At 45.3% G+C, this 27,165-nt stretch overlaps 1 protein-coding gene across 2 annotated transcripts; it reads left to right on the forward strand.

The window, feature by feature from the left end:
• Nucleotides 1-2,028: 2,028 nt before the first annotated feature.
• On the forward strand, nucleotides 2,029-26,493 carry LOC147103484 (serine/threonine-protein kinase Sgk1). 2 transcript variants are annotated; one of them, XM_085963117.1, is made up of 13 exons: nucleotides 2,029-2,229; nucleotides 2,779-2,854; nucleotides 3,312-3,387; nucleotides 3,475-3,518; nucleotides 4,783-4,840; nucleotides 5,040-5,123; nucleotides 6,371-6,499; nucleotides 8,302-8,414; nucleotides 9,730-9,853; nucleotides 10,856-10,951; nucleotides 12,239-12,394; nucleotides 12,962-13,051; nucleotides 23,766-26,493. In XM_085963117.1, the coding sequence occupies exons 1-13, from the start codon at nucleotides 2,160-2,162 to the stop codon at nucleotides 23,943-23,945; spliced, it is 1,296 nt and encodes a 431-aa protein (XP_085819243.1). In that variant the 5' UTR covers nucleotides 2,029-2,159; the 3' UTR covers nucleotides 23,946-26,493. The 2 variants fall into 2 exon arrangements, with proteins under 2 accessions (XP_085819243.1, XP_085819241.1); XM_085963115.1 differs by having other exon boundaries at nucleotides 2,030-2,229; nucleotides 6,368-6,499.
• Nucleotides 26,494-27,165: the final 672 nt, after the last annotated feature.

Consider the following 27,165-nt stretch of genomic DNA (forward strand, 5'->3'; position numbering starts at 1 on the left):
GTCCAAAGATGTGCGAGTTAGGTTGATTGGCTATGATAAATTGACCCTTCGTGTTAGGGGGATTAAATACATGGGGATAGGGTGGGATATGTGTTGATGTAGGGGTTACGGGGATTGGGTGGGATATGTGTCGGTGCAGGCTCGATGGGCTGAAATGGCCTCTATCTGCACTGTGGTGTTTCTGTGTGTTTCTTTTAATGTTACAACCGCAACATCAAGCGGATGTATCTCAAGCTGATTAACAAACATCTGACTTGGTTGCACAGGGCAGTCCCGTGCAATAGGTACTTAAGTAGGTTCACGGACTCCCAGACCGCATGTTTGTTCTGTGGTCTGGAGGAGTCCGTATTTCATATTTATATCGAGTGTGAGAGGTTGCAGCCCCTCTTTCATTATTTGAAGGGGCTGCTCCTCAAGTTTTGGTTGCACTTCAGTCCCACGCTCTTGATCTACGGTCACCCGGTGCGGAGGGGAGCGGGCAGGTTGGAGGACCTCCTCGTGGGTCTGCTCCTGGGTCTGGCCAAGAAAGTCATTAATTGGTCCAGGCAGCGGGCGGTCGAGGGGGTCGTCCGGCCGGATTGCCTCCCTCTCTTCCGTGGCCATGTTCGCGCCCGGGTGGCCCTGGAGCTGGAGCACGCGGTGTCCGCCGGCGCGCTTGATCACTTTCGTGACCGGTGGGCGCCGCGGGGGCTGGAGTGCATAATTGGGCTGGAGAACCAAATTTTAATTTGATTATTAAGGTTTATTTGAAGTTTTATTGGTTTATTTACAGTTTTATTGGTTTATTTACAGTTTTAATGGTTTATTTACAGTTTTTATCTGTCTAAATTTATGGTTTCACCAAAAGAGGATGAATGAAAGCTGTGTTGGAAAAGCCGGTTAAACCAAGGGAGGGAAGCCACTGTATACAGTACCAATTACATCTCTTACGGCGATTTTTTAAAACATTAATTTGTGTTTTCTTCGGTTTGTTACATATTGTATTGACCGAGCTATTTTCAAACTGATTGATTCTATGGCGTTTCCTTCAGAGACTGCATTAACAAGATTATAAATCCTGTCAAGTGACCATTTTTAAAATCTCTGTTCAAAATAAACATAGCTGTGGAATCCAGGTGTGTAAATGTGTTTGTGACCAGTCTCGCACACTTTGATCAAATATTTCATTCTTTAACAGTCCCCAATGCAAAAAGTAGTTGCCAGCAAACAGTATAAAAGCAAAACAGGCAATGCGGGAAACAACATGAGAGAGCAACGAGTTGGCGTTCCAGGCTTCCACCGTGTTTGGTAAAGAACTGGTTAACTACCAGTTCTCGCTGTCCCTCTTTTGGTAGGACCAGAAAATAAACAAGTAAACTTTAACTAATAAACCTTTACAAAAACGTTAATAAATCAAATTAGAATTTGGTTATCCAAATTAATTATTCACTCCAGTCCCCGCGGCGCCCACCGGTCACGGAAGTCCTCGAGCGTGCCGGCGGACACCGCGTGCTCCATCTCCAGGGCCACCCGGGCGCGAACATGGCCGTGGAAGAGAGGGAGGCAATCTGGCTGGACGACCCCCCTCTCTTTTCATTGGACCCAAATAAAAAAGAAACAATTTCACAAATAAGGTGACAACAACCCAATTACCCTTTTAAATAACCCTCCACCAATCAAATTAAAATTTGGTTGTCCCGATTAACAGTGCACTCCAGTCCCCGCGGCGCCCACCGGTCACGGAAGTCCTCGAGCGTGCCGGCGGACACCGCGTGCTCCATCTCCAGGGCCACCCGGGCGCGAACATGGCCGTGGAAGAGAGGGAGGCAATCTGGCTGGACGACCCCCCAGTTCTCGCTGTCAGATCTTTTGCAAAGACAGGCTGAGAATCCCCCGCTTTGATTGACATTCACATTCGAACCAATCAGCTGCCTCTAATGGGCGGGGACGCCTCCCACCGCGTCACAGAGCCCGGTTGCCTGAGTAACGATTGTGACGCAGAATGGGGCGGGGCGCGCGCACTCTGCGCCGGTATAAGAAGATCGCGCGGCCGCCGCGCCGCGTTTAGTCCGCCTGTCCCAGGTTGCGAGAAGCCGGGGAGAGTTTGAACAGGATTAATTCCGCACAAGCCCAAGATATTCCATTCCATCCGGTGCTCGGCTCCTGGGGATTGATACAACATGGCTGTGACTGAAACCGCAAGCGATTTCACTTATTCCAAAATGAGAGGCATCGTTGTGTTTCTCGCTGGTCTGTTGATGCATTTAGTAAATGCTATGCTGCAGCATTTTAATAGTTTAAGACTTCGTACCTGTATTAGTGACTCGAAGTTCTCAGCACTTGCTTCTTGTGGTTTAGAGACCATTTAAAGTTTAAATGATGTCTTGAATTGTTCAGCATAAGGGCGTGAGTGAAATAAAAGTTGGCAATGCCGCAAGGTTGATCAGTTCCTGTGTCGGAATTGTAGTTGCTTTTAAGCAAATGCTTTAAGATTTGGGAATTCAGTTGTTTCCTAACATCTCATTGCTCAACCTGAGTAGAGAACCGAATGTTGCCAGATGCTGGACTATTTCAGTGAAACATGAATTGGCATTTTTACTTGCGTAACATACTGTACTGAACGTTCCTTTTCTTCCGCGTACACTGAGCTTTATAACGTGGAAATCACGAGATAGAAGAGCCTCCAACCTCAACAGGGCGACGTTTGTGTTTAACTAACAATTTTAATTTATTAGAGGGATTTGAGCCTATTTCAAAGTGAGTTCTGATGAATATTTTTAATGTCTTGTTTTTTCCTAGCTTTTGTAAAGCAACGAAAAATGGGTTTGAATGACTTCATCCAGAAGTTGGTATCTAACCCTCAGATCTACCAGCAGTGAGTGATTTTTGTTATAATTTCTGTTTAGTGTTAATGCGGTTGGTAAACTCATCCGGTAGTTGAGTTTTTGCATCATTTAGCGTTCTTCGTTCAGACCAGGTTTAGGACGACACTTGATGCATTATTAATCTTGTGTAAGCTTGTGTCGCCTGAAATAGAGCGAGTGACCGTGCTAATCAACTTAACGAGCTTTGAAAGGTTGATCGTGCTTTTCATGAATTGTGGTTTTTGACCATGTTGCGAGACTGAAATGGCGCCACCTGGTGGTTACTGTAGATCGGCCCGGAAAGCTAGTTTAAAACCATGGACTCCGCCAGTCACACAACTTAGCTCCTGAAAATAAACACTTCTATTTGTGTGTGGGTTTGCAAATCCGTCTCTATCTCAAATCTCGCTCTTAAAATTGTCATGCTGATGTCTTAACTCAATTAAAATAAATGCTCATATTTTGCAGCCCGGATGTCTGTGTTTTCTTACAAATTGACCAAAACCAACCAGAGGGAGCAGATGTCTATTGTAATTCCAGTAGAGTGAGTATATGCTGTTAATTAGTTTTTTAGCACATTTCCATGGCATTTGAATCTCAAATCTAACTTTCCATTTTAATTTCCCTGCAGTCAAGCCTTGGTTCAGAAGAATTTGACCTTCCTACATTGTATAGGTAAGAACCATGTTTTATACATGTATAGAAATATTGTATAGAAATCCAGGGCCCCAAACACCCCTTCCAGGTGAAACAGCGATTTTACTTGTACTTCTCGCAATCTAGTATACAGTATTCGCTGCTCATGATGCAGTCTCCTCTACACTGGGAGACCAAACGCAGATTGGGTGACCGCTTTGCGGAACACCTCCGTTCAGTCCGTAAGGGTGACCCCGAGCTTCCGGTCCCTGTCATTTTAATTCACCGCTCCATTCCCACTCGGACCTCACTGTCCTTGGCCTCTTGTATTGTTCCACGGAAGCTCAACGTAAACTCGAGGAACAGCACCTCATCATCTGATTTAGGCAGTCTGCAGCCTTCCGGACTCCATATCGAGTTCAACAATTTCAGATCATAAGCTCGGCCCCCATTTCATTTTTTCTTGTAATTGTTCCACTCCTTTTCTCCCCCCCCCCCCCCCCCTTTTTGTTTCTCACACCTGGCAGCTATCTCTTGCCCTGCCAGTACACTTTACACCTAATCCCAGCCTATTACCATCTCGTCTAGCTTCTAATCTCTTTTACTACTTTTATTCTTTTGTCCGATCGCAGCCCTGCCTTCGATCTAGTTTCTTTTCTTTCCAGTTTTGAAGCAGGGTCTGACCTGAAACGTCAACTCAAATTTCTCTCCATGGATGTTGCCTGACCTGAGTTTTTCCAGCATTTTCTGTTATGTTGGATTTCCAACATCTGCAGTATTTTGCTATCGTAATAGAAATATTGTTTGTTTGACAGGGTCAGCTTGGCTCAGTTTGTTGGCACTTCCATATGAATCAGAATGTTTAGGGTTCAAGTTCCACTCCAGGTCTTGCACTCAATCTAGGTTGACAGTACTAAGTGTGCTGCATTGTCAGGTGCTGTCTTTTTGGATGGGATAGGTAAACTAGCTTTAATATTTCCAAGGGTTCAAGTGGACATTAGAGATTTGATGGGTTCATCTCCAAGAAGAGTGGGAGCTTTATTTGGTGCTGTTTACAATATTCCTCCCTCAACCAGTCACCATAAACTGGCTGCTTATGGCTGCCATTTGTTGGGCTTCGAATCATATAATGGTTACAGCACAGAAGGCACTGCAAGAGCACTTCAGCTAGTCCCACTGCCCCATTGCTGCATACAAGATGGCTGCCATGTTTGCCAACATAAAGTAATTCATATGATAAAGGGCAGGACTCGAACACTAATATTTGCATTTTATGGTTTAAAATAACTTTTTATATATACAGTGTGAAGCCATCAGACTTTGACTACCTTCAAATAATTGGAAAAGGCAGCTTTGGGAAGGTTAGTGCAGACTTTCCTATTTATCCATTGATTGCTGAATTTACTAATGTCTTCAGTTGATGTAGTTTATAAGCCATCATTAATGTTAATTTGCTGGACTTCAATCATTGAATTTGTAGTTGATGCTTTAATCTGCCATGGAAAGACAAACCTTTCTGTATCGAGTGCAATTTGAGAATGTGAGCATCATTCATTTTAGGTACTTCTTGCCAAGCACAAAGAAACTGAGAAATATTTTGCAGTAAAGGTTTTGCAGAAGAAGATGATCCTGAAGAAGAAAGAGGTAAGCTTTGTGGTTAATTAAAATTGTCAAAGCAGAACCTCAAGCTAATGGGCTAGTGGGATATTTGGTACTGTAATGCACCTCCAGAGGGAGACAGCTGCTGTTGCATGCTCCCTCATGGTAATGGCAGTGACTGGGAAGAGCTGACCTTCCTGCTACCTTGGGTGTGGTAGACATGCCTTAACTGGTCCACTTTAACTGGGAGGTCCCACCATTGAGCCATGCTACTGAGATAAGCAGAAACTTTGATGCTCCCAATCTTACAAAATCAGCTGACTTGCTAGTTCTACAGAAAACCCTGGCTCTTGGCCCAAGTACCAATTGGTGGAATTACATAACCTAAAATAGGAGCAGGAGTAGGCCATTTGGCCCTTTGAGCCTGCTCTGCCATTAATAAGATCATGGCTGATCTTCTACCTCATCTCCACTTTCCTGCATTATTCCCCCATATCCCTATTTCCAGGAAGTTTTTGGTCTTCTGTGAAGACTGACAAAGTATTTTTAAATTTCTCTGCCATTTCCTTATTCCCCATTATAATTTCTCCAGTCTCAGCCTGTAAGGGATCCACATTTACCTTTGCTAATGTTTTCCCTCTTACATACCTATAGAAGCTTTTACAGTCTGTTTGTGTCTTGCTAGTTTACTCATTCTATTTTTCCTTTATCAATTTCTTGGTCCTCCTTTTCTGAATTCTAAAATCCTTGTTAGCCACAGTTGGACCACTTTTCCTGTGGGGGTGTTTGTGCCTTAAAGGAATGTAAATAATGTATTAATTCTTTAAATGCTAGCCATTGCTCATCCACTGTCCTACCTTTTTAATGTAGTTTCCCAATCTACCTTAGCCAACTCTCCCTCATACCTACATAGTTTACATTGTTTAGATTTGAGACCCTAGTTTTGGATTTAACTAGTCACTTTCAAACTCTAGATAAAATTTTATCTTATGGTCACCCTTCCCTAAAGGCCCCTTTACTACAGGGTTATTAATTAACCCTTTCTTGTTGTGCACAATACTAGATCTAAAATGGCCTGTTCCCTAGTTGGTTCCTCAACATACTGATCTAGAAAACTATCTTTCATACATCCCATGAATTTGTCCTCTACACTTTTTTACTGCAAATTTGGTTTGCCCAGTCTCTATGTAGATTAAAGTTCCCCATGATTACTGTACCCTTGTTACATGCACCTCTAATTTATACCCTTTCAACTTGAAGTTAAATGTGTTTTTTGTTTCTATTCTCAGCAGAAACACATCATGGCTGAGCGCAGTGTCCTCCTGAAAAATATGAAGCACCCTTTCCTAGTAGGGCTCCACTACTCCTTCCAAACTACAGACAAGCTCTACTTTGTCCTGGACTATGTGAATGGCGGTGAAGTAAGTAATATTTAAAGTAATCCATAGTAACTTTTGCAGCATAAAGAATCCTCTCTGGTCCACTCCCCTGATGACTAGCGGATAAAGATAATGCGAGCTATGGTACTAAGCCGTAGAGACCAGAGTCCCAGGTTCTGTCTCGTACATGCTGATGTGGGCCAGGCCACCCGTTGGTCTTACCCACTGGTCTCTGATTGCTATCCACTGAGCCCTACTGGTGTGTTTTTAGCATCACTGCCAACAGATTAGGCTTGGCTGTGATTCACTCTGGATACAGTGAATAAAAATCAATCAAACTAGATGTGTCAGTCAGTTTTTTGCTCTGACACATGAAGACAGTGAAATTATCACGTTAGCTGTGATACAATTCACAAAGTTTAAACTAGATGGTATCTAGTTGTGTACTTCCAAATTAACTTACAAAACCATTTCAAAATCCCTCTAGCTGGCAAATATTCAATAGTCTTTCTGCTATTTTTGAAACAGGCAATTAAAAAATCTGAATGCTTTCTGCTCAGTTTTCCTATTGAGTAAATACCCATTGTATGGATCTTTGCTATACAAATGAAGAAGATTTCCATTGTCCCCAATCTCTTTAGAAAATTTCAGCTAGACAGTAGGTGGGCCCATGATTTGCCTTGCTCTCCCATTAGTCGGGGGGTGGGGTGGGGGGGGGAAAGAGGGGAGAGAAAGTATGGCCTAAAAATTTGGTTGCTTTGTGTCTCCTGTTAGTGCCCTAATGGGGTGCAAAGCAACTAGTGCCTGGGCACAATGGTGCCAATGCCTCCCGTGAAATTCAGTGGGAGGTTCGGGGTGGTGGTAACCGTCAGCACCCTGCAGCACTGTGCTGCTGGCGATGACTTCATCGTCATGCACAGCACCCTGGCTGCGATCTTCAGTAGCACCCCCTGACTTACTGCTGGAAGCTAAGTCCGACAGGGTCAGGGGGGCCTACCTGTGGCCGGAGTGGCCATTTTTGTTGCTGGCCACCTGCCAGCACCTGCCCCCCATTGCTGTCCCTGGCCTCCTGACCAGCCCCACCCCCCATCCTGCAGAGTGCCAGCTGTGCTTTGAGCCTGGCACTTCTTGAGTGCTGGGCTCTCTTGCTGGCTCTCCGATACCTGGTGGGCCCTGGGTCGCACTGCACCAGGCCCTGCCCCTTTAAGGGGAGGAAGGCCTGCAGTATCGTGACATGACGTGCCAGTGTGGTGCTGCAGTGTAGCACCATGATATTTACTCGGTGCCCCAAGAGGGAGGTGTGGTGCTTCCAGTAGCACCCCACCTCCCTCTTGGGCACTATAGTGAATTTTGGCTGCAGGTTGCTAATTTTTTTTCGGGGTGCTAAAAGTAGCACCCTGGTGAAGTTAGTGCCCCAAAGGGGGCGTGAATCAATTGTTCCCCAATATGTTTTAAATGTCTGAGTATAACAACATCAGGCTTGACTGTTATCCTGGAGCTATCCCATTCAAGGTCATGAGTAGAATGGCCATTTGGCTGCTGTTGGTGACATTAAATTTAGGACAGAAGAGGTAAGGCAAACAAATTGTTTGGGGGAAAAAGATTAATTAAAAAGAAATGCACTTGCCTATTCAAATTCTTAATTTCACTTTAGTGTTATTTTAATTTCCATGCAATTGACTCTTATTTGTGGGATGCCATCAATTCCTAATGCACTACATGCTTGTATTCATGAACAGCTGTGAAAGGGTGGTTTCTGAGCCATTCTAGGCTGTACTTGCCTTTGTGGTGCAAGTAGCCATTTATGGTAACAGATTGATAAATTAATCTTTGGTGTCTTTCAGCTGTTCTATCACCTTCAGCGAGAGCGTGTGTTCCTGGAGCCCAGAGCAAGGTTCTATGCTGCAGAGATTGCCAGTGCACTAGGCTACCTCCACTCCCTGCACATTGTTTACAGGTGTGACTATAACTAGCCAACAGTGGGTCAGCTTAACACACACAGGCTCAATGTTCTTTTTATTTCCTTTTGTGCACTTGAGTGACTGTACGTTCATAATGAAGCCTGTGATTGGCCAACTGCAAGGAACAATTCATTTTAAGACTCTGGAGTTGGACTCTAAAATACATAGTTCTAAGGTGTATACATGATGCCATACTTCAGATTACATACAAATCTGAAAATCAAACTCAAGGGCACATGTTAAAAGCTACCATTTTTGAACTCTGTTTAATACTTGACTTCTAAAATAAACTCACAATCTGAAGCTTATGGATCACAAGCTTATGGATGAGGAAGGCCATTCAGCCGATATCTCCAGTCCAGTAAGCACCCATAGTGCCTCTGCGGGTGCGGGGGGTGCCTCTTCCATCACTGAATTGGGGGGGGAGATAGTGCCTCTTCCATCACTGAATTGGGGGGGGAGATAGTGCCTCTTCCATCACTGAATTGGGGGGGGGAGGGGTAATATTAACCTAACCTGTGCCTCAGGAAACTGACTAGATCGGGTGCAGCTCTGGTTTTACAGCTGGTCTGATTTTTCACTCCACTGGAGTGAATGGAGAATAATATTGGGCACCGTGTAAAACTGGCGTTCCACCCGATCTGGTGGGTTTCCCACCCAGTGACTTAGGTTAAAATTAACCCCTTTCATTTTTTTAAATGATCAAGATTTTTGCCTTTAACACCCTACCCAGAAATTCACTTCATATGTTGATCACTCGAGTGGGGTGAATCTTTGGCATTATCTATCCCAAAGTGCTGTGGAGGCTGTCATTAAACCTATTTACCTCTGTTGTGAATATACTTTTGAATATTAAGGGAATCAAGGGCTATGGGGATAGTGCAGGAAAGTGGAGATGAGGTAGAAGATAGCCATTATCTTATTGAATGGCAGAGCAGGCTTGAAGGGCCAAATGGCCGACTCCTGCTCTCATGTTCTTAAGTAAAGCTTCCTGACTTTGGCCTTCAATTACCTGTGCCAGTTTGAACCTGTGCCCTTGTCCTGCTGTCAGTTTAACTTGAAGGAATGTTTGAGATCTGTTTACTGTCTTGTATGTTCAGTCCTTCCTCTGAAGCACCTTGGAACATTTTACCTATGTTAAAGGTGCTAAATCAATGAAGGTTGTTGTATGCCTCAAAGATGTCCTGCTTTGTTTTTCCAGTCTTTCCTCATAACTGGCCCAACAATAGTCTGCTCTCCTGCATTAATTGTATCTCCTTGCATACAGAACCATTGTAAGTTACTAAAAATACACTCATTTTTTCAATGCAGAGACTTGAAGCCTGAAAACATCCTCCTGGACTCTCAGGGCCACATAGTGCTAACAGACTTTGGCTTGTGCAAAGAAGGAGTGGAACCAAATGGAACCACCTCCACATTTTGTGGTACCCCAGAGGTAAGTGATCAAACCAATGTCCTACTGTGTGGCATGTGGGTTTGGAAACTGAATCCCAGGTGACTGCATACTTGCCCTGCTGCACCAGATACCTCAACACCTATGGGGAAGATGTCCTCTGGTTGACTTTAAATGTCATAGCAAGATTCCCTCATGTTACAAAATCAGAAACCTGTTGGTAGCAAACCAGGCTCACACTTTCATTACACTTAGCACACAGAGGAAATCTCTTCTCCACACCCACCCTCTCCACACATCGTTTACTACTTCTACTGAAACAATAAACTTATTGGATGTGATTTTCCCTGACGATGGTTGGGGTGGTAGGGGGCAGTTGTTATCTTGATCCACAGAAACCCTGGAGAAAAGGCATTTAAAACTTTACATAATTTATCCAGGGATTCTGTGGATCTGCCATCAGTTATGCTGGACAATTGGGAGAACACCTGTAAATTCTTCCCCCCCCCCCCCCCCAAATTCTTTTTAAACACATTCACCATTTCACTACAAGCAACAAAAATGGGAAATCCTCCTGTTTTGATGTCCCTGCACAAAGCAACCAGAGGAAATCATCCCCTTGATTTCAGTCAGTAATTGGATAGAGCAAAATCTCTTTCCAATTTTCCTGATGGGAGCCAACATTCATGAATTTAATCCAGTATTAATTGAATCAAAAAAGCCCCAAAGACATTGGCTCCCTAACTCTGCCCTGGAGGAGTAAACTCAATGTGAAGGATTCCTTTCTGAAGTCATGGCTGACCTAAACTGAACTTGTATCTGGGCTTTAGCCAGAGTTGAAATGTTGGGGGGTAACCTGCAGAGTAGTGGGAATCCTTGGCCGACAGCAGCGTGTAACCAGTGTACTCCAAACTGACCCCCATATGTGGCGTGGGCAATGATTAAATCTCAATTGCTCCTAAAGAGACACCTGATTAAGTATGTAATGTCAATGCAGCATAAGGTAGCTTGCAAAAGTATCAAATGTAAATGCTTGTCTTTCAGTATTTGGCCCCTGAAGTGTTACAGAAGCAAGCCTATGATCGAACAGTTGATTGGTGGTGCCTAGGATCTGTTCTGTATGAAATGTTGTATGGATTGGTAGGTATCTGGTTGAATAACTCATACAATGGGTCATGTCGAAGGCCAAGTGGACTTTGGTAATAACATTTACTATTTAATGGCAAGTAAATAAATGGGTTCAATTCTGTAATCATGCATACCCAGCAGGGATAGATGCTTGGCTCAGTGGGTAACACTCACACCTGAGTCAGAAGGTCGTGAGTTCAAGCTCTATTCCAGAAACATGAGCACATAATCTAGGCTGGCACTTTAGTGCAGTACTGAGGGAGTGCCGCACTGTCGGAGGGCAGTACTGAGGGAGTGCCGCACTGTCGGAGGGCAGTACTGAGGGAGTGCCGCACTGTCGGAGGGCAGTACTGAGGGAGTGCCGCACTGTCGGAGGGCAGTACTGAGGGAGTGCTGCACTGTCTGAGGTACCTTCCTTCCGATGAGACATTAAACCGAGGCCCTGTCTGCTCTCTTGTGGACATAAAAGATCTCACGGCAATATTCAAAAGAGCAGGAGAGTAGCTGAGGTGGCTTCCTGTTGCCTTATCTTTGGAGTACTTTCTCCTAGGTGGGCTGCCACCAAGACAGAGTCCTTTATGATGGGGGTGGACCACCTGTGCTCATTGGACGCAAGTACCCCAGCTGGATATCACTCCAGTATTCTGAGCCGGGGCTGTTTAGAGTGGGGTTTGATCCCTTTATCTTCTGTCTGAAGTGGGAATTCTACCACTGAGCAAAAGTTACCTTAAATTGATTTTTGCTAAATATTTTAAAGTTTGCTTTACTGATTTTTAGGAATTGTCCTTTAATGGGTACCAGCTATTTTTAACTAACAACTAATTACAGGGGTAAAATATCCCACAGTACTTTTATAGGGGAGCTGAATAGGAAGTAAGTGAGACTGCCCAAAGCTAAAGGGATGGGCACTCGAGGCTTTTGAAGATGGGGAAAGTGGTTAAAAAGGCAGAGGTTTGAGGAGAGATCCAGAGTGTGGTGGTGGTGACTGAAGGCTCTGCTATTGATGGTGGAGTGACAAGGGAAGGTGCATAGTCGACCAGAGTCAGATGAGTGGAAGCTGTGTGCTGGAGAAGATTGGGGCAATTGAATGGAGCATGACCACGGGCAGTTTTGAAGTTGATGCTAGAAGGTCACCGGGAGAATAAACTCCTTCCATTCAATTTTGTATAGTTGCATTCGGCGAGTAAAATGTTCCTTTGGAAAGCGTTTGTATCTGCATGGCCAAATCTGCGACCTTCACGTGTTTTTTTTTAAAAGATACTGCACGTACACCAGATTCTAAACAAATCTTTCTCTTAGCCCCCATTTTACAGCCGAAACACAGCTGAAATGTACAACAACATCCTACACAAGTCACTGCAGCTCAAACCCAACGTCTCCAACTCTGCCCAAGAACTCCTAGATGGTCTGTTGCAAAAAGACAGAGTGCAGCGACTGGGGGCCAAGAATGACTTTGTAAGTAATTCTAATACTGTGGGGTGGGGGTTGTCTGGCAAATTTGAACATCAAACCTTCCCAACATTTTTCAATTGCACTTTTCAGATGCAAGGCACCATCTGCTTGCATGTTAGTTACACTGAAATTGATCTAGTAACAGTAAATGTTATTCAGTTGTGTTGCCCAGTTTGCTTTGTTCTCCTCTCAAATTAACAGTTCAGCCCATTAATTTTAAGCCATCCCACTTGGTCCTTCCTGTGGTGTTACTGTTCCAGTTTCAATTGCAGCATTCAGATCCAAGAGATCTATTGCATGTTGCTTGAATTTTGTTTGCCAATTTTACTTTCACCCTGCTCCCCTACTTTCATGAAGGCATTGACTCTTTGCTGGGGTATGATTCTGTAGCTGCCAAGCATTCAGCAACATCTTGCCCAAGGGGCAGTTACTTGTGTCTGGGGAGTGAGGTTGAGGGCTATTTAACCTCGAGGCATCACACAACCAAATCCTGTCAGCCAGCTACTGGCTGGATAAACTCCGCTATCAATGCCTGGCCTGGTTTGTAATGATCCTTTTATTCTTCCACAGTTGGAGCTGAAGTTCCATTCTTTCTTTTCACCAATTAACTGGGATGACCTCATGGCGAAGCAAATCTCTCCTCCATTTGTTCCTACAGTGGTGAGTAGAACCTCAGTATTTGGTAAACTGTTTTGACCTAGAAACTAATCTGCTTCAGGTGTCTTTATACAAGGAATGGTATTTCAGAGACCAATTATATTCCTTCAATTTGAAATCTCATTTCAGTTTTACTTCCCTTGCTTCACAATGCTTTCCTCCAGTCACAATTCCTGTGTATTTTCTTACTCTAAAATACAAGGGCCTTGAAGGTGTTTTGTGTGAATATAAGCTTATGAACACTTGGCAGTTTATAGAAAGTTCTCAAGAGGCACAGTGTAATTTTAAGACTAGTGTATCTCTCTCTCTCTCTCTCTCTCTCTCTCTCTCTCTCTCAAAATAAACTGGTTAGTCTTCACATCTCCATTGGAACACCCCTCTTGTTACTACCTTTTTAATACTAATGTATTTTACTGTATGGTGAACAAAGGGCTCGTCACTGAAGTGTAGCCATTGCGCTGTTGCAACAATCCATTTTCTTCCTTTCTTGAAAATGAGAGAAACTGTTTCACAGCCACTGCCAGCTCTCTGGTACCTGATTCAGTGGCTTTTCATGTCTGAACCTAGATGGTGAGTGTTGACTAGCTATTTAACCAGGATGGAGGGAGCAGGACTAGTAGCCAGGTCTAATCCAGTACTCATAGAAACATAGAGCAGGCGTAGGCCATTCGGCCCCTTGAGCCTGCTCTGCCATTCAATGAGATCATGGCTGATCATCCAAATTCAGTACCCTGTCCCTGCCTTCTCTCCATATCCCTTGATCCCTTTAGCCTTAAGAAATATATCCAACTCCTTGAATATATTTAATGAATTGGCCTCTACTGCCTTCTGTGGTAGAGAATTCCACAGGTTCGCCACTCTCGATGAAGAAATTCCTCCATCTCTGTCCTAAATGGCTTACCCCTTATCCTTAGACTGTGACCCCTGATTCTGGACTCCCCAGCCATTGGGAACATCCTGCATCTAGTCTGTCTAGTCCTGTTAGAATTTTATAAGTTTCAATGAGGTCCCCTCATTCTTCAATCCAGCGAGTATAAGCCCAATCGACCCATCTCTCCTCATAAGTCATTCCTGCCATCCCAGGTATCAGTCTGGTGAATCTTCGCTGCACTCCCTCCATGGCAAGAACATCCTTCCTCAAGGTGACCAAAACTGCACACAATACTCAAGGTGTGGTCTCACCAAGGCCCTGTACAACTGCAGCAAGACATCCTTGTTCCTGTACTCGAACCCTCTTGCTACAAAGGCCAACATACCATTTGCCTTCTTAACTGCCTGCATGCTTGCCTTCAGCGACTGGTGCACAAGGGCACCCAGGTCTCGTTGCACGTTCCCTTCTCCCAATCTATTGCCATTCAGATAATCTGCCTCCTTGTTTTTGACACCAGTGGATAACCTCACATTATCCACATTATACTTCTGCCCAATCACCCAATCTGTCCAAATTATATTGGAGTTTCTCGGCATCCTCCTCACAGCACACACACCCACCCAGCTTTGTCATCTGCAAAGTTGGAGATATTAGATCTAGTTCCCTCGTCTAGATCATACAATATATTGTATATATGTATGTGAATAGCTGCTCTAACATCGCAGCAATGTCCAACATAAGTGTAAATGATGTGGTCCTGAACCATTGAGGGGCAAAAGTTTTGTATTTCTAGTTATAATCCCCACCATTTACACTGTTCACATTTAGCGCAGGCAGCAACCTATATCTGGCAAATAGTGCTAACCATTTGTCAAACCATAGACACTTACAAAGGTGCCGCTTATAGCCTATTAAGCACACCGACTATTTCGGCCAGTTCAACAATTACTTAGCCATTTAAAAGGCTCTGCTAATTTCAGTTAGTCAGGTCCTCGAGTGGTTTTAATGAACTGTTCATCCCCTGTTTTGTACTTATTGATATTTTAAAAGGCTCTGCTGATGTCCAGCAAATTCAGGTCCTTGAGCAACTTCAATCAGCTGTTTGTACCTTGTTAAAGTGCAATTACTTCTGTGACAAGATTCTGAATGCAATTGCTAACAATTAGAAGAGATAGTTGCTCAGATTTTCTGTTCTGTAAAATAAATTACTTTTGGTTTTACCATGTATAGCAGGCAAATCAAACACCAATGTGCTCGCTATAAGCTGCACATTCATGATATTGCTGTTTTATGGAAAATTATGAAAATGGAAGGGAGATTCAGATGTTATACAGTGAAGAGTAGTCATTTGAGGCACACCCTAGCTTTCTCGGAACTGTTGTAAGACACCTAGCTTACTGCTGTTATCGCAGCCTGCAAGGATGTGAATGGTGCAAAAACCCTGACAGTAAAAGGTGTCACCATAGTGACATTTGAGTATTCTTTGAAAAAGTGGCTGCTATTAGTTCTAGGTATTGGGTGTACAGTTACCACTACAAACTGCCATGTTTAAAATGACCAAAAAGTGATTATCCATTTGCATTAATGGCCATTTCAACATTGCCAGTTATAATGTTATAGCTCTGTTTGGGGTAGAAACAACTGATTTCTCACTAGGAATCCTTGATCACATAGGCTGATTTCATCATGGAAAAACAAGACTGCTTCAGCTTTAATCCCAAAAAAGCAGGATTTTAAAATGATATAAATTGCTATTTAATTTTTAAACTGGTCTAAATATATTTTCTATTCAATCTGATATCCTCCAAGAAAAGCAATTCTTTCACCAATTAAGTCCAAGGCCTAGAAATTCGGGGCACCAGTCTCCAAGGCACAGGAAGTATTGCCCTGGAAGGAGTCCCGAACGCCTGCTGGAAATTCCGTTTCAGCACCCCAAACAGAAGCGCAGCACTACTTGGAGCCCTGCATCCCTCTTGGGGTGCTGCAACTGAAAATCGCAGCGCAACGTGCTGCAGCACCACACGGTGTGCTGCAGGCCTCCCCCCCCCTTAAAGGGGGGGGCCTGCTGCAGCGCAATTGGCGATCGAGTGCCAGCAAGAGCCTGGCACCGAGAAGTGCCGGGCTCTTGGGACACAGCCGGCACAACGCTGGGGGTGGGGGTGGTGGTGGTGGTGGGTGGGGGGTGTGGGGTGGGGTGGGGGTGTGGGTGGGTGGGGTGCTCAGGAGGCCAGGGACGGCGGCGCGAAGAGGTGCTGGCAGGCAGCCAGCAAAAAAAATGGCCGCTCAGCACCTCTACTGCCGCAGGTAGGCTCCCCTGAACCGGTCGCAAATTGCGACCGGCGTTCAAGCAGGGGTGCCAAATTTGGCAATTGGGGCAGTAATGGGGTGCTGCACTCATCGGTGGTGGCGCAGCACTAACGGTTAGCGCACTGCTAAATTTAGCGGGAGGCATGGCCAGTGGCGCAAAACCCACTAAGTGCCCTCTTCGGGCGTTAACGGGTGGCGCAGCCCACTGAATTTCTAGGCCCAAGTACTTAACGGCAGCTTTCGGGTCAAAGTAGAAAGCTGACTTTAAGCTGTCATAGCACTACCCTGTTATACCAGCCATCGCATTCTCTCAAACGCATCCACTATAAATAGTGGGGATTACCATGAATGCATTCCTGAAATGCAGTGGATGTTGTCAATGTCTTCAATCACTGAAAGGTTCTGTCTTCAGTGTAGTGTCCTTGGTATCAGTAGTTGGCTGGATAAATAATGCTTACTAGTACAGACGGCTCATGGCTTTACTCTCTCTGGTGCAGCGGAGACCCAGATATTCATGATTTACTGGGATATATTTTCCCTTTTTTATGACACTTTCAGTATTGGCATACAAACATTTAACCAGTTCGGATAGAATTTTTTAAAAAGTTAGCATGACCATTATTGAAATAGTAGGAGCTTGTAACAAAGGTAATGCAATAATCATGGGGATTTTAATCTTTTGACTAGACAAATCAAATTGGCAAAGGTAGTCTGGAGGACGAGTTCATGGAATGCATTCAGGACAGTTTCCTGGAACAATACATCATGGAGCCAACTAGAACAGGCTATTTTAGATCTTTTATTGTATAATGAGAGGGTTAATTAGTAATCTCATAGTAAAGGATCCTCTGGGGCAGTGTGGTCATAATATGATGGGCAAGTCACTCAAACTTAATGTGAAATTCTAAGTCCAAAACTGGAGTCTTAAACTTAAATAAAGCCAATTACATAGGTATGAGGGGCAAGTTGGCTAAGGTAGATTGGGAAAACTAGATGAAAAGATATGGTGGTAGATGAGCAGTGGCTAGCATTTAAAGAAATATTTCATCATTCTCAACAAAAATACATTTCCTGTGGAGTTTTTGTTCCTCAGTGGAAAGTGATCCATCTCTGGCTAAAGAAGTTAAGGATAGCATTAAATTGAAAGAAGCTTATAATGTTGTGAAGAATAATAGTAAGCCTGAGTATTGGGAGTTTCAGAAACCAGCAAAGGATGACCAAAAAATAGAATGAGTGGAAAACTAGCAAGAAATATAGAAACAGATTGTAAAGAGTAGCAAAAGTAAACATTGGTCCCTTAGAGGCTGAGACAGGAGAATTATGGGGAATAAGGAAATGACAAATGTTAAATATTGTCTGTCTTCACAGTAGAAGACACAAAGCATACCAAAATTAGTGGGAACAAAGGGTCTAAGAGGGTGAGGAACATAATGTAATTAATATAAGTAGAGGCAAAAGTACTAGAGAAACTAATGGGACTAAAAGTTGACAAATCCCCATGACCTGACTGTCTACTTTCTCGGGTTCTAAGAGGTGGCTGAAGCAATAATGGATGCATTGGCTTTGATATTTCAAAATTCCCTAGATTCTGAAACGGTCCCAGAGGATTGGAAGGTAGCAAATGTAACACCACTATTCAAGAAAGAAAGGAGGAAGAGGAAGCTGGGAACTACAGGCCAGTTAGCCTGACATCAGTTGTTTGGGGGGGGGGGGGGGGAAATGCTGGAATCCATTCTTAAGCAAGTGGTATCAGGGCACTTAGAAAATCATAAACTGACATGCTGACTCTGCTTAATAACATGATTAGGTAGAGTCAGCATGGTTTTATGAAAGGGAAAGTGTTTGACAAATTTGTTAGAATTTGAGGATGTAACTAGCAGGGTAGATAAAGGAGCCAGTAGATGTAGTATATTTGGGTTTCCAAAAGGCATTTAATAAGGTGCCACATCCTTATTACACAAAATAAGGGCTCATGGGGTTGGGGGTAATATAGTAGCATGAATAGGGGATTGGTTAACAGAACAGTCGGGATAAATGGATCTTTTTCAGGTTGGCAGGCTGTAACTAGTGGGGTACCACAAGGATCAGTGTTGGGGCCTCGGCGATTTACAATCTATATTAATGACCTAGAAGAAGGGACTGAGTGTAATGTATCCAAGTTTGCTGATACAAAGCTAGGTGGGACAGTAAGCTGTGAGAACAGTCTGCAAAGGGATATAGATAGACTAAGTGAACATTAAAGTGGCAGATGGAGTATAATGTAGGGAAATGTGAGGTTACTCACTTTGATGGGAAGAATAGAAAAACAATGGCCTAGAAATTCAGTTGGTAGCGCCAGCAATTAGCGCCTAAAGAGCCTGAGAATTGGGGTGTTACCCAATGTTCGGGCGGGCGCAGTGAATATAGCACCACCTCCCATATTGAGTATTCTTTTAGCGCCGGCGCTAACTCTTTGCACGCGGGCGCAGGCAGATCATGACGTCATTTCAGTGTGCAACGCCTTTTTGGCACCCCGGACTGGATATTCGGTGGTGCCTGGAACCTTTGCACTTAGCACTGTTAGTGTCAGTTTGATGGAATGTTACCAGGCCCTTCTCGTAGTTGGGGGGTGCTATTTAAAGGGGACAGCTCTAGTATAAAAGCTGCAGCCACTTGGCCTGTTTGTGATTGTTGTTGGTGAGCTACTGTGGAGCAGATTTTTTGGAATTTAGCCTTAGAATACTTGGGACCTTCAAACCTGTCCGGAGCAGTTGGAGCACTACACCTAACAGCGTTTTGACCGACTGGCATCGGAATGGGAGCTGCTTTGGCTGGCAACGTCCTCATGGCCGGACACTGAAGGGGCAGAGAGACGGCAGGAGAGAGGGCCGGGATTGGCCAGAAGGAGTAGGGGCAATGGAGGTCAGCTAATCCGAGGGTACACTGCGAGGGTATTCAGGCAGCAGGTCTCATACCTTGCAATGTTAGAGGAGCAGTGTGTGCAAAGGCTCCGATTCGGGAAGGAGGTTGTAACTGAGCTGTGCCATCTGCTTGCTCAGGATCTGCAGCCGCGTCTACGGTGCAGGACCTCTCTGTCGGTGTCTGTTAAAGTGACTTGCCCTCAATTTCTATGCCACCGGATCCTTTCAGTCAGCCACTGGGGACATTGCGAATATCTCAGTTTGCAGTCCATTGTTGCATCCGGCAAGTTACAGCTGCCCTTTTATAGACGAAGGCGTCAATTCATCACCTTCCCTCTGAGCCTGGAGAAGCAGGCGGAGCGCGCGCAGGGCTTCGCTGCTATTGCGGGCTTCCCCATGGTGCAGGGGGCGATTGATTGCACACGTGGCTTTGCGGGCGCCATTGCTCAATCCTGAGGACTTCTGCAAGGGGTTCCACTCCCTCAATGTGCAGCTGGTCTGTGACCACTGCCAAATGATCATGGCAGTCAACGCCCAATTCCCAGGGAGCAGCCACGATGCCTTTATCCTGCAGCAGACCTCAGTTTGTGACCTTTTTGAGGGGCCAGCTCGCCCACGAGGCTGGCTTCTTGGGGACAAGGGCTATCCTCTCTGCCCATGGCTCATGACACCACTCCGTGTGGCCGCCACCCCAGCAGAAGAGCTGTACAACAGCAGCCATCAGGCAACCAGGAACATTGTAGAGCACACTTGGTGTGCTCAAACAGCGTTTCCGCTGTCTGGACCATTTCGGGGGAGCCCTGCAGTACTCGCCGGAGCAAGTGGGTCACATCGTCGTCTGCTGCATGCTCCACAACTTGCCGATTCGACGCACCCAGCCAATGCTAGCTGCCCCTCAAGGTCCAGCAGAGCAGGCGGAGGAGGAGGAGGAGCAGGCAGACGAGCAGGAGGAGGAGGAAGATGGGAGGGCTCCTGAAAGTGGAAGGGCCATCCGTCAGGCTCATCAGGACTCGGTTCCAGGCCCCTCTGGCGGAATGATGGGTGTCATTCGTCCTGCGCACTTCGGATCTTTGAAAGGCTCTGAAGGCCAGCATAACTGTAAATAGTTACGTGTACCATTGCAAATTAAAACTTGTCACGTCCTTCCTTCCAGCATAACAACGTCATGTCAACAGAAACCATAACTAACAAAATAACAGTTAACTCTTCGGCAAAGCCGCAAAACTAAACAAACCATTTCCAACAATCACAACAGGTGAGGGAGTCCTTGAAATTGGCCAATGTCTCTGCACCTCCCTCTACTGCTGGCCCCTTGATGGAGAACGACTTCTCTTTCATGGTCGGCCCCTTCCCTCCCTGCTGCTCCTACATAATTGAACCCCAGTGGCGGGGTCAAGGCTGGGGGATGCCTGCTGACTGTGGAAGCGCAGAAGCCCCTGAGGGACGGCCTGGCCGACCTCTGGGCTTGGAGGGTGCGGACGCAGGATGCTTGATCTGCGCATGGCTGGAAGCAGTGTGCCCTGCAGGTGGTGGCAGCTGCACTGCAGACGTACCAGCGCTGGCATGAGCAATGGTCACCTGCCGCGAGAGGACACCTGCACCATGTTCGGACGACACACTGGCTCTCTGAGGGGACCGGTTCGGCACAATCGCCTGCTCCACTGATTCCTGGCCTTGTATGGTACTGGAAGGGCCCAGGGTGATCATAGCTGATGCAGATAGGGTGGCTGCAGTGAGTTTGCGTTTCCTCAATCTGGGTGTGGACGAAGCCAGCAAGTGACTGCGTGGCAGCAGTGAGGACCTGTGTGGCAGGTGCCAGTGCTTCGGAGAAGCCCTGGACAGTTCTTTCCATTGCTTCGGACAAGGCCGGAGCAGTCCGTTCCACTGCCTCGGACAAGCCCTGGACAGACCTTTCCAGGGATTGTCCGAGGCTCGGAACATTGCTGCCCCGAAGCCCTGGACAGTCCTCTCCATTGCTGCTCAAATCCAACACACTCTTTGCCAGTGTTTCTATCGACTGAGGCATCCTCCCCACTGCAGCCATCAGCTCAGTGTGCCTGAGCTGGGCCTGGGTGCTCATTTCAGCAAGGCTACACACCTCCTCTGCACTCTGTGCAGCAGTCATCACTCCTTGCCTTGCCCTCCGGGGAGCTGGTGGCTGAACCTGCCTACCCCCCCCTCGCGCTGCTGCATGCCGCTTGTTCTGGCAACTGGCTCATCAGCAGAGCCCCCCCCCCCTCCAGGGAACTACTATCCCCAGTCTGCAGATGTGTACACTCCCCTGAAGTTGGAACAGATGCTCTGGCTTCCTCCTGATCCTCGCCTCCGGAGGCACTGGCAGCTTCAGGGTGCAGATCCCGTGATGCAGCATCTGAAAGCAGGGAGGTGGAAGAGTGGCTTTAGCAGAAGGTCAGGTTGGCGGCAAGGCATGCCAGATTGCGGCAAGGCTCTGACATGGCTGCACTGAGAAAGCATGCTGGCAGGGGGACCAAGTAGAAGGAGACAGCTGAAAAAGGTGAGCCTTAACCTCTCTGTCGAAGGGGGTCGGCAGCTGCAGTGGTAACAGGACCACTCGGATGTCCTCCAAGAATCTGGTGCGCACTCTCCTCGAGATCTGAGAGTGACCACTTGTGGAGGTTCGACGCTGGTCCATGTGGATCATCGCCAGCTTGGACTGCAGGGGAAAGAAGGGGAAGCTCTGTTACATGATGCCTTGAGAGATCATCTCATGCCCCCCATGGTGCCTTGCGTCAAGTGTGCATGTGTGCCCAGAAAGGGTGCTTGCTGACAGATGGCCATTGGGGCATCATGGCAACAGGGTGCGCAAAGTCAGGTGCAGATGGAGGGAATCAGAAGTTTGCATAAACACCCCCTAACAACCTGAGGTGAGGTCGTTGAATTTCTTCCTGCAATGAACAGGGCTCCTGGTCGCCATGCTGCTGGAGTTGACCCTCTGCGAAACATCCCTCCAAGCTCTGCGGTAATCCTTTTGATTCGGCCTCCTGCCATTCAGGATACAGAACATCTCGCCGGCGCTCCACTGCGGACACCAACTCCTTCAGAGCCTCAGTGCTGAAGCGCTCTGATCTGTCTCCTTCTCCATCCTGACCAAGTTTTTTGCACCAGAGAAGGAAGAGTGCCAATTCTGAGGCCTACAGGGCATTGAGTGTGGAAGCTGAGGCTGACTGACCCACCCCTTAAGAGCCAGCCAGCGCCTGGAAGTCTCGTGGTTATTGGTAATTCAGATCACCTGCGCTGCACCCGTCCGCGCCGATATTGGGTAGCGCCAGAAGTTTTGCGCCTTGGGAGGCCTGTGCAATGTCTGAATTCGCACCTCCATCCCCTTTGGGGGCGATGCAACCCAATATTGTGCCAGGCGGTGATAAGTTTCGTCTGGCTATAAACTTTGCGCAGCGCCAGTTCTAACGCCTCAAGTGGGGCGATACCCAATTTCTAGCCTAATCTTTTAAATGTTGGTGTTCAGAGATTTGGGTGTCCTTGTGCAAGAAACAAAGCTAACATGCAGGTACAGCAAGCAATAAGGAAGGCAAATGGCATGTTGGCCTTTATTGCAAGGGGGTTGGAGTGTAAGAGTAAGGAAGTCTTGCTACAATTGTACAGGGCCTTAGTGAGACTGCACCTGGAGTACTGTGCACATTTTTGGTCTCTGTATCTAAGGCAGGATATACAGGAAACTCTCGTTTAAACAGCACCTAAATATCAGGAATTCTCAATTAACCGGCAGAATTCATACTCCAAAAACAACACAATAACCAGAAATGTTGCCGAGTGAGTCTCCTGCGGTGGCAGTTAGTCAGTGGGGGTAGTTCTCCAAACTGCCGCTTCTTGGCGCTGTCAGAAGTCCAATTACTGTATACTGCACGTTTCTTTTTTTAAAAAAATTTTTGATTGTTAAAAATAGCCTCGGTAGATAACCCTCTGCGTCATCTGGAATTTTTAATCAACCGGTCCCATCGGTGTTGGATACCAGAGTTTCCTGTACTTGACTTGGAGGCGGTGCAATGAATGTTCACTAGATTGATTCCTGGGATGAGGGCTGTCCTATGAGATTGTATAGAATGGGCCGATACTCTCGAGCTTAGAATGAGATGATCTCATTGGAACATACAAAATTCTGAAGGGGATTGACAGGGTAGATGCGGAGAGGTTTTCCCCTGGCTGGAGTGTTTAGAACGAGGGGGCATAGTCTCTAGGTAAGGGGTTGGCCATTTAGGACTGATGAGGAATTTCTTCACTTAGAGGGTTGTAAATCTTTGAAATTCTCTGCCCCAGAGGGCTGTGGATGCTTGAGTCTTTGAGTATATTCAACATTGAGAGATTTTTGCACTCATGGGGAATCGAGGGATATGGCGGGAAAGTGGAGTGGAGGTTGATCAGCCATGATATTGAATGGGGGAGCAGGCTCGAGGGGCCCAATGGCTGACTGCTGTTCCTAGCTCACTGTTCTCTTTAAATGGAATAACCTCATTTAAAATGATGATTAAAATAATTTCATATGAATGTATTAAGTCTTTGTGGTAATGCTTGGAGCTTAATTGCAAATTGTGACCATCCTAATGAGTAATGGCAAAATTCCATCTAAAAAAAAAAAAAAAAATCTTTTATTTGTCTTTCACAGTCTGGACCCACTGATCTGCGACACTTTGACCCAGAATTTACCCAGCAGCCAGTTCCAAACTCAGTTGCAAGTTCCTCTGAAGATTTTCTGATTACTTCCACTACCCGAGAGGCTGCTGAAGCTTTCCTGGGATTTTCCTATGTTCCTCCTTTAGATGATACCTACCTAATAATAAACTAGTCAGACTATTCTACCCTTTTTTTAAATAGCAAAGAACAACTGTGATAGAAACCATTTGCACATTGTGCACTTTATTGCATTGAGTTGTCCTCCTAGAATCTCTGCTGAAGACAACTTCTCTGAAGGAGAAAGTGTCTTCCTATTGTGGACTTCAGTATTCATCACGAGTGAAAGGATCTGGTCAACTCTTCTCTCTAATATTGCCATGTATGCAGAGTGCTCATATTCACAATTTCCCTTTCAATTTGCCCAGACTATACAAGCGAGGTCTCGAGGGTGATTGTCCATCTGAAATATATCCATACTAAGAAGCGCATTCTTCAGAGCTACTCGTCTGGTAGCGCAGCCCTGCCACAGCAGCCAACATTCTAACAAAACTTTATCCAACTGAGCCACTTTCACTCCAGTGCTTTTTCTAAAAATCAAAGGAGATTTTGGCCGAAAAGCAGCTCCTAGTTGAGGGAAATGCCGCTCCTGTAAAGAGATTTTGGGTACATAATGCAAATGATGCTACCGTTTGCCAACATTTTTTTAGGGTAAAGGACACCTGCCCACTTTCAATCCATGAGATTGCCCTCAAGTGCCAGAAGTGTGCTACATTCCACACAGAACTGATGAATTGTTACAGTTGTAGTCTTTAAAGTACTTAATGATTTAAATAGTCAGGACCATTTGCAAACTTGAAATTTTAATACCAGCGGAACCAAGACTTTGCATATGTTTTTTTATGTGCATATATTTTACTATTTTGGTCACAATATTGAGGATGTTGGTACTGTGTGGGCTGAAGACCTTTAGTCTTTTTAACTTTTAGAAGAGCAACTGTTCAAACCAAGAGTTGATCATCAATTATTTTACCTGTTATTCTTTGACCCTTTGAAGACTACAGTTAATCTTTCTGCATCAAAATTAAACCAGATAATAGTCCTTTAGTTTTGTTGAATATTGTGAACTAAATTATTCCCAATTCCAGATATTTATCTAATTCAACAGCATGAATCAATCATTTAAGATTTTGTTTTAAATTGAAGAAGCCTAGATACAGGGTTAGCAGGACAACACAAAGGCTGAAGAACAAGAGACACAATAAATCAGAATTGGGTGATGCCAAGGTAGTTTGAGGAATAAGGAAAGACTTGTGTGGGTGTGGATAGAAGGTTGAGAGGGAGAAGAGGGAATTTTCGGGGGTAGGGGGAACCTTTGGATAAGAATTAAAAAGGTGAGGAGAAGAAATGAAGAGGAAAAGTTCAAGATTAATTATTGGGTGGGGGGGGAGGTTGAGGGTAAAGGAGGATCTGTCAATACCTGAGTCATTGGACCATCCTTGTGGGACATAGCGGTGGTGATAGCTCAGACTATCTACGGATGCACCACCTACTGATGAGATTGCAGTTTGAAAGCTATAGAATATTCAGTACTCAAAGGGTTTAAAAAAAAACTAACCGCTGTATTGATATTTCTTTCATATTTGGAAGATTATATTTAATTTGTATTTTTACACATTGTAAACAAAGGAGCTCCTTGGAAACATTTTAGATGCGAGAGAGCAGTGTTTAAAATGTTGTGGTACATATCTTTTGAGACTGATTTTTGAAACTCGGTGAATAGTTATTTTTTTAATCCTAGCAAAGAATTTGACGGCAAAGTACTGTACTTGCCTCACACGGCCTCAATCTTCAATTCTATCGCTGATGTGTTACAAAGGGGATAGGTGTGATCTAATAATGGGTTCAGTCAGTGTTGTCACTAGGATTTCAGCAATGCGTAATGGTGAGCATGTAACATTAACAATGATTTCCTGAACTGTATAAACACCCAGTCATTTTGGAACGCACACTCTGACCTATATAACACAAGGGTGAAGTATTATCGTTGGGAACATAGAAACATAGAAGATAGGAGCAGGAGTAGGCCATTCAGCCTGCTCTGCCTTTTAATGAGATCATGGCTGATCATCCAAACTCAGTACCCTGTCCCTGCCTTCTCCCCATATCCCTTGATCCCTTTAGCCTTAAACAGTTTGAGATGATGAATTGAGTATCACACAACATTTTAAAGTGTAAGAGCCATTTTTCCCATGGAGTATTGGTTCCAGCATACTTAAGTCTAGTGCCAACATTGGGTCTGGTACCATGTGCCAACCAATGGGGCAAGAGCTGGCCTGTGTAGAAACATTGTCAATTTATTCAAAAATAATGAGTTTACAATTTTTGTTGCACATGGCAACCCCTCCCCCTCCCCAAATAGCTAATCTGATTGAAAGCCCATCTAGATTCGTTTTTGTACGCATGGGTTTGTGTGACGACTCACCTGGTAATTTAATATTTAAAAACAATGTAAACTTGTGCAATACTGAGTTGGTGTATGTACATGTATGTAAAATGGAGATCTCTAGATATATTGTATATACGTATGCACAGTACAAGATCAGACCAACTGTATTAGCGTTTATTGACTTGTAACTGCAACATATTTCTAAACCTAATGTATTGGTTTATAATGAACACAAATTTTACCGAAACAATAAACAGAATGCTATTACAGTAAAGACTAGCTGGTTTTGTTTCTGTTTTTATTAAGAGAGTAGTGGGGTGAGCCATCATATTTCTAAAAGTTTCATCTTGTAGGTCTTCCTTGGGTCTTTTTACCTAAGCAAGGATATACTTGCCTTAGTGAGTGCAGTGAAGGTTGGGATTGTCTTATGAGGAGACTAGAACTATATTCCCTAGAATTTAGAAGTATCCAAGGTGATTTCATTAAAACACAGGGGGACAAATTTGGTTATGCCCTGTTTGGGCGTGGTAACCGAATTAGCGCTAGCCATTTAGTGCCCGAGACGGGAGTACCTGCCCGAGACGGGAGTACCACCCCGGCTGCGAAATTGGGCTTGCCGCCGCTGCAAGGAAGCGGCATGCTATCTCGGGTGCTCCACTTCCTCTTGGGGCACGTAGCGCCGGAGCACTATGCGCAGCGCTGACGCGTTTCATCGCCCCTCCCCTTCCATTAAAGGGGAGGGATGCTGCGGACTCAGCAGGCCGTTTGACGGTCTCCACTAGCCCACCAGGACGGCGTGGTGCCGTGCCGCAGCCTGGCACGGAGATGCCAAGGGCCGCCACAAGGAGCCGACCTGGAACTCGGCCAAAACAATGCAATGGCGGTGCAGGGCGCAGCCAGTCTTCCCCTTTAATTACTGCCTCGAGCGGAGGTCGGCCCGGTTCGC

Source organism: Somniosus microcephalus, chromosome 20, assembly GCF_052327205.1.
Source record: "Somniosus microcephalus isolate GS21.2 chromosome 20, FLI_Smic_1.0, whole genome shotgun sequence".
In the NCBI taxonomy this organism is placed as follows: Eukaryota; Metazoa; Chordata; class Chondrichthyes; order Squaliformes; family Somniosidae; genus Somniosus; species Somniosus microcephalus.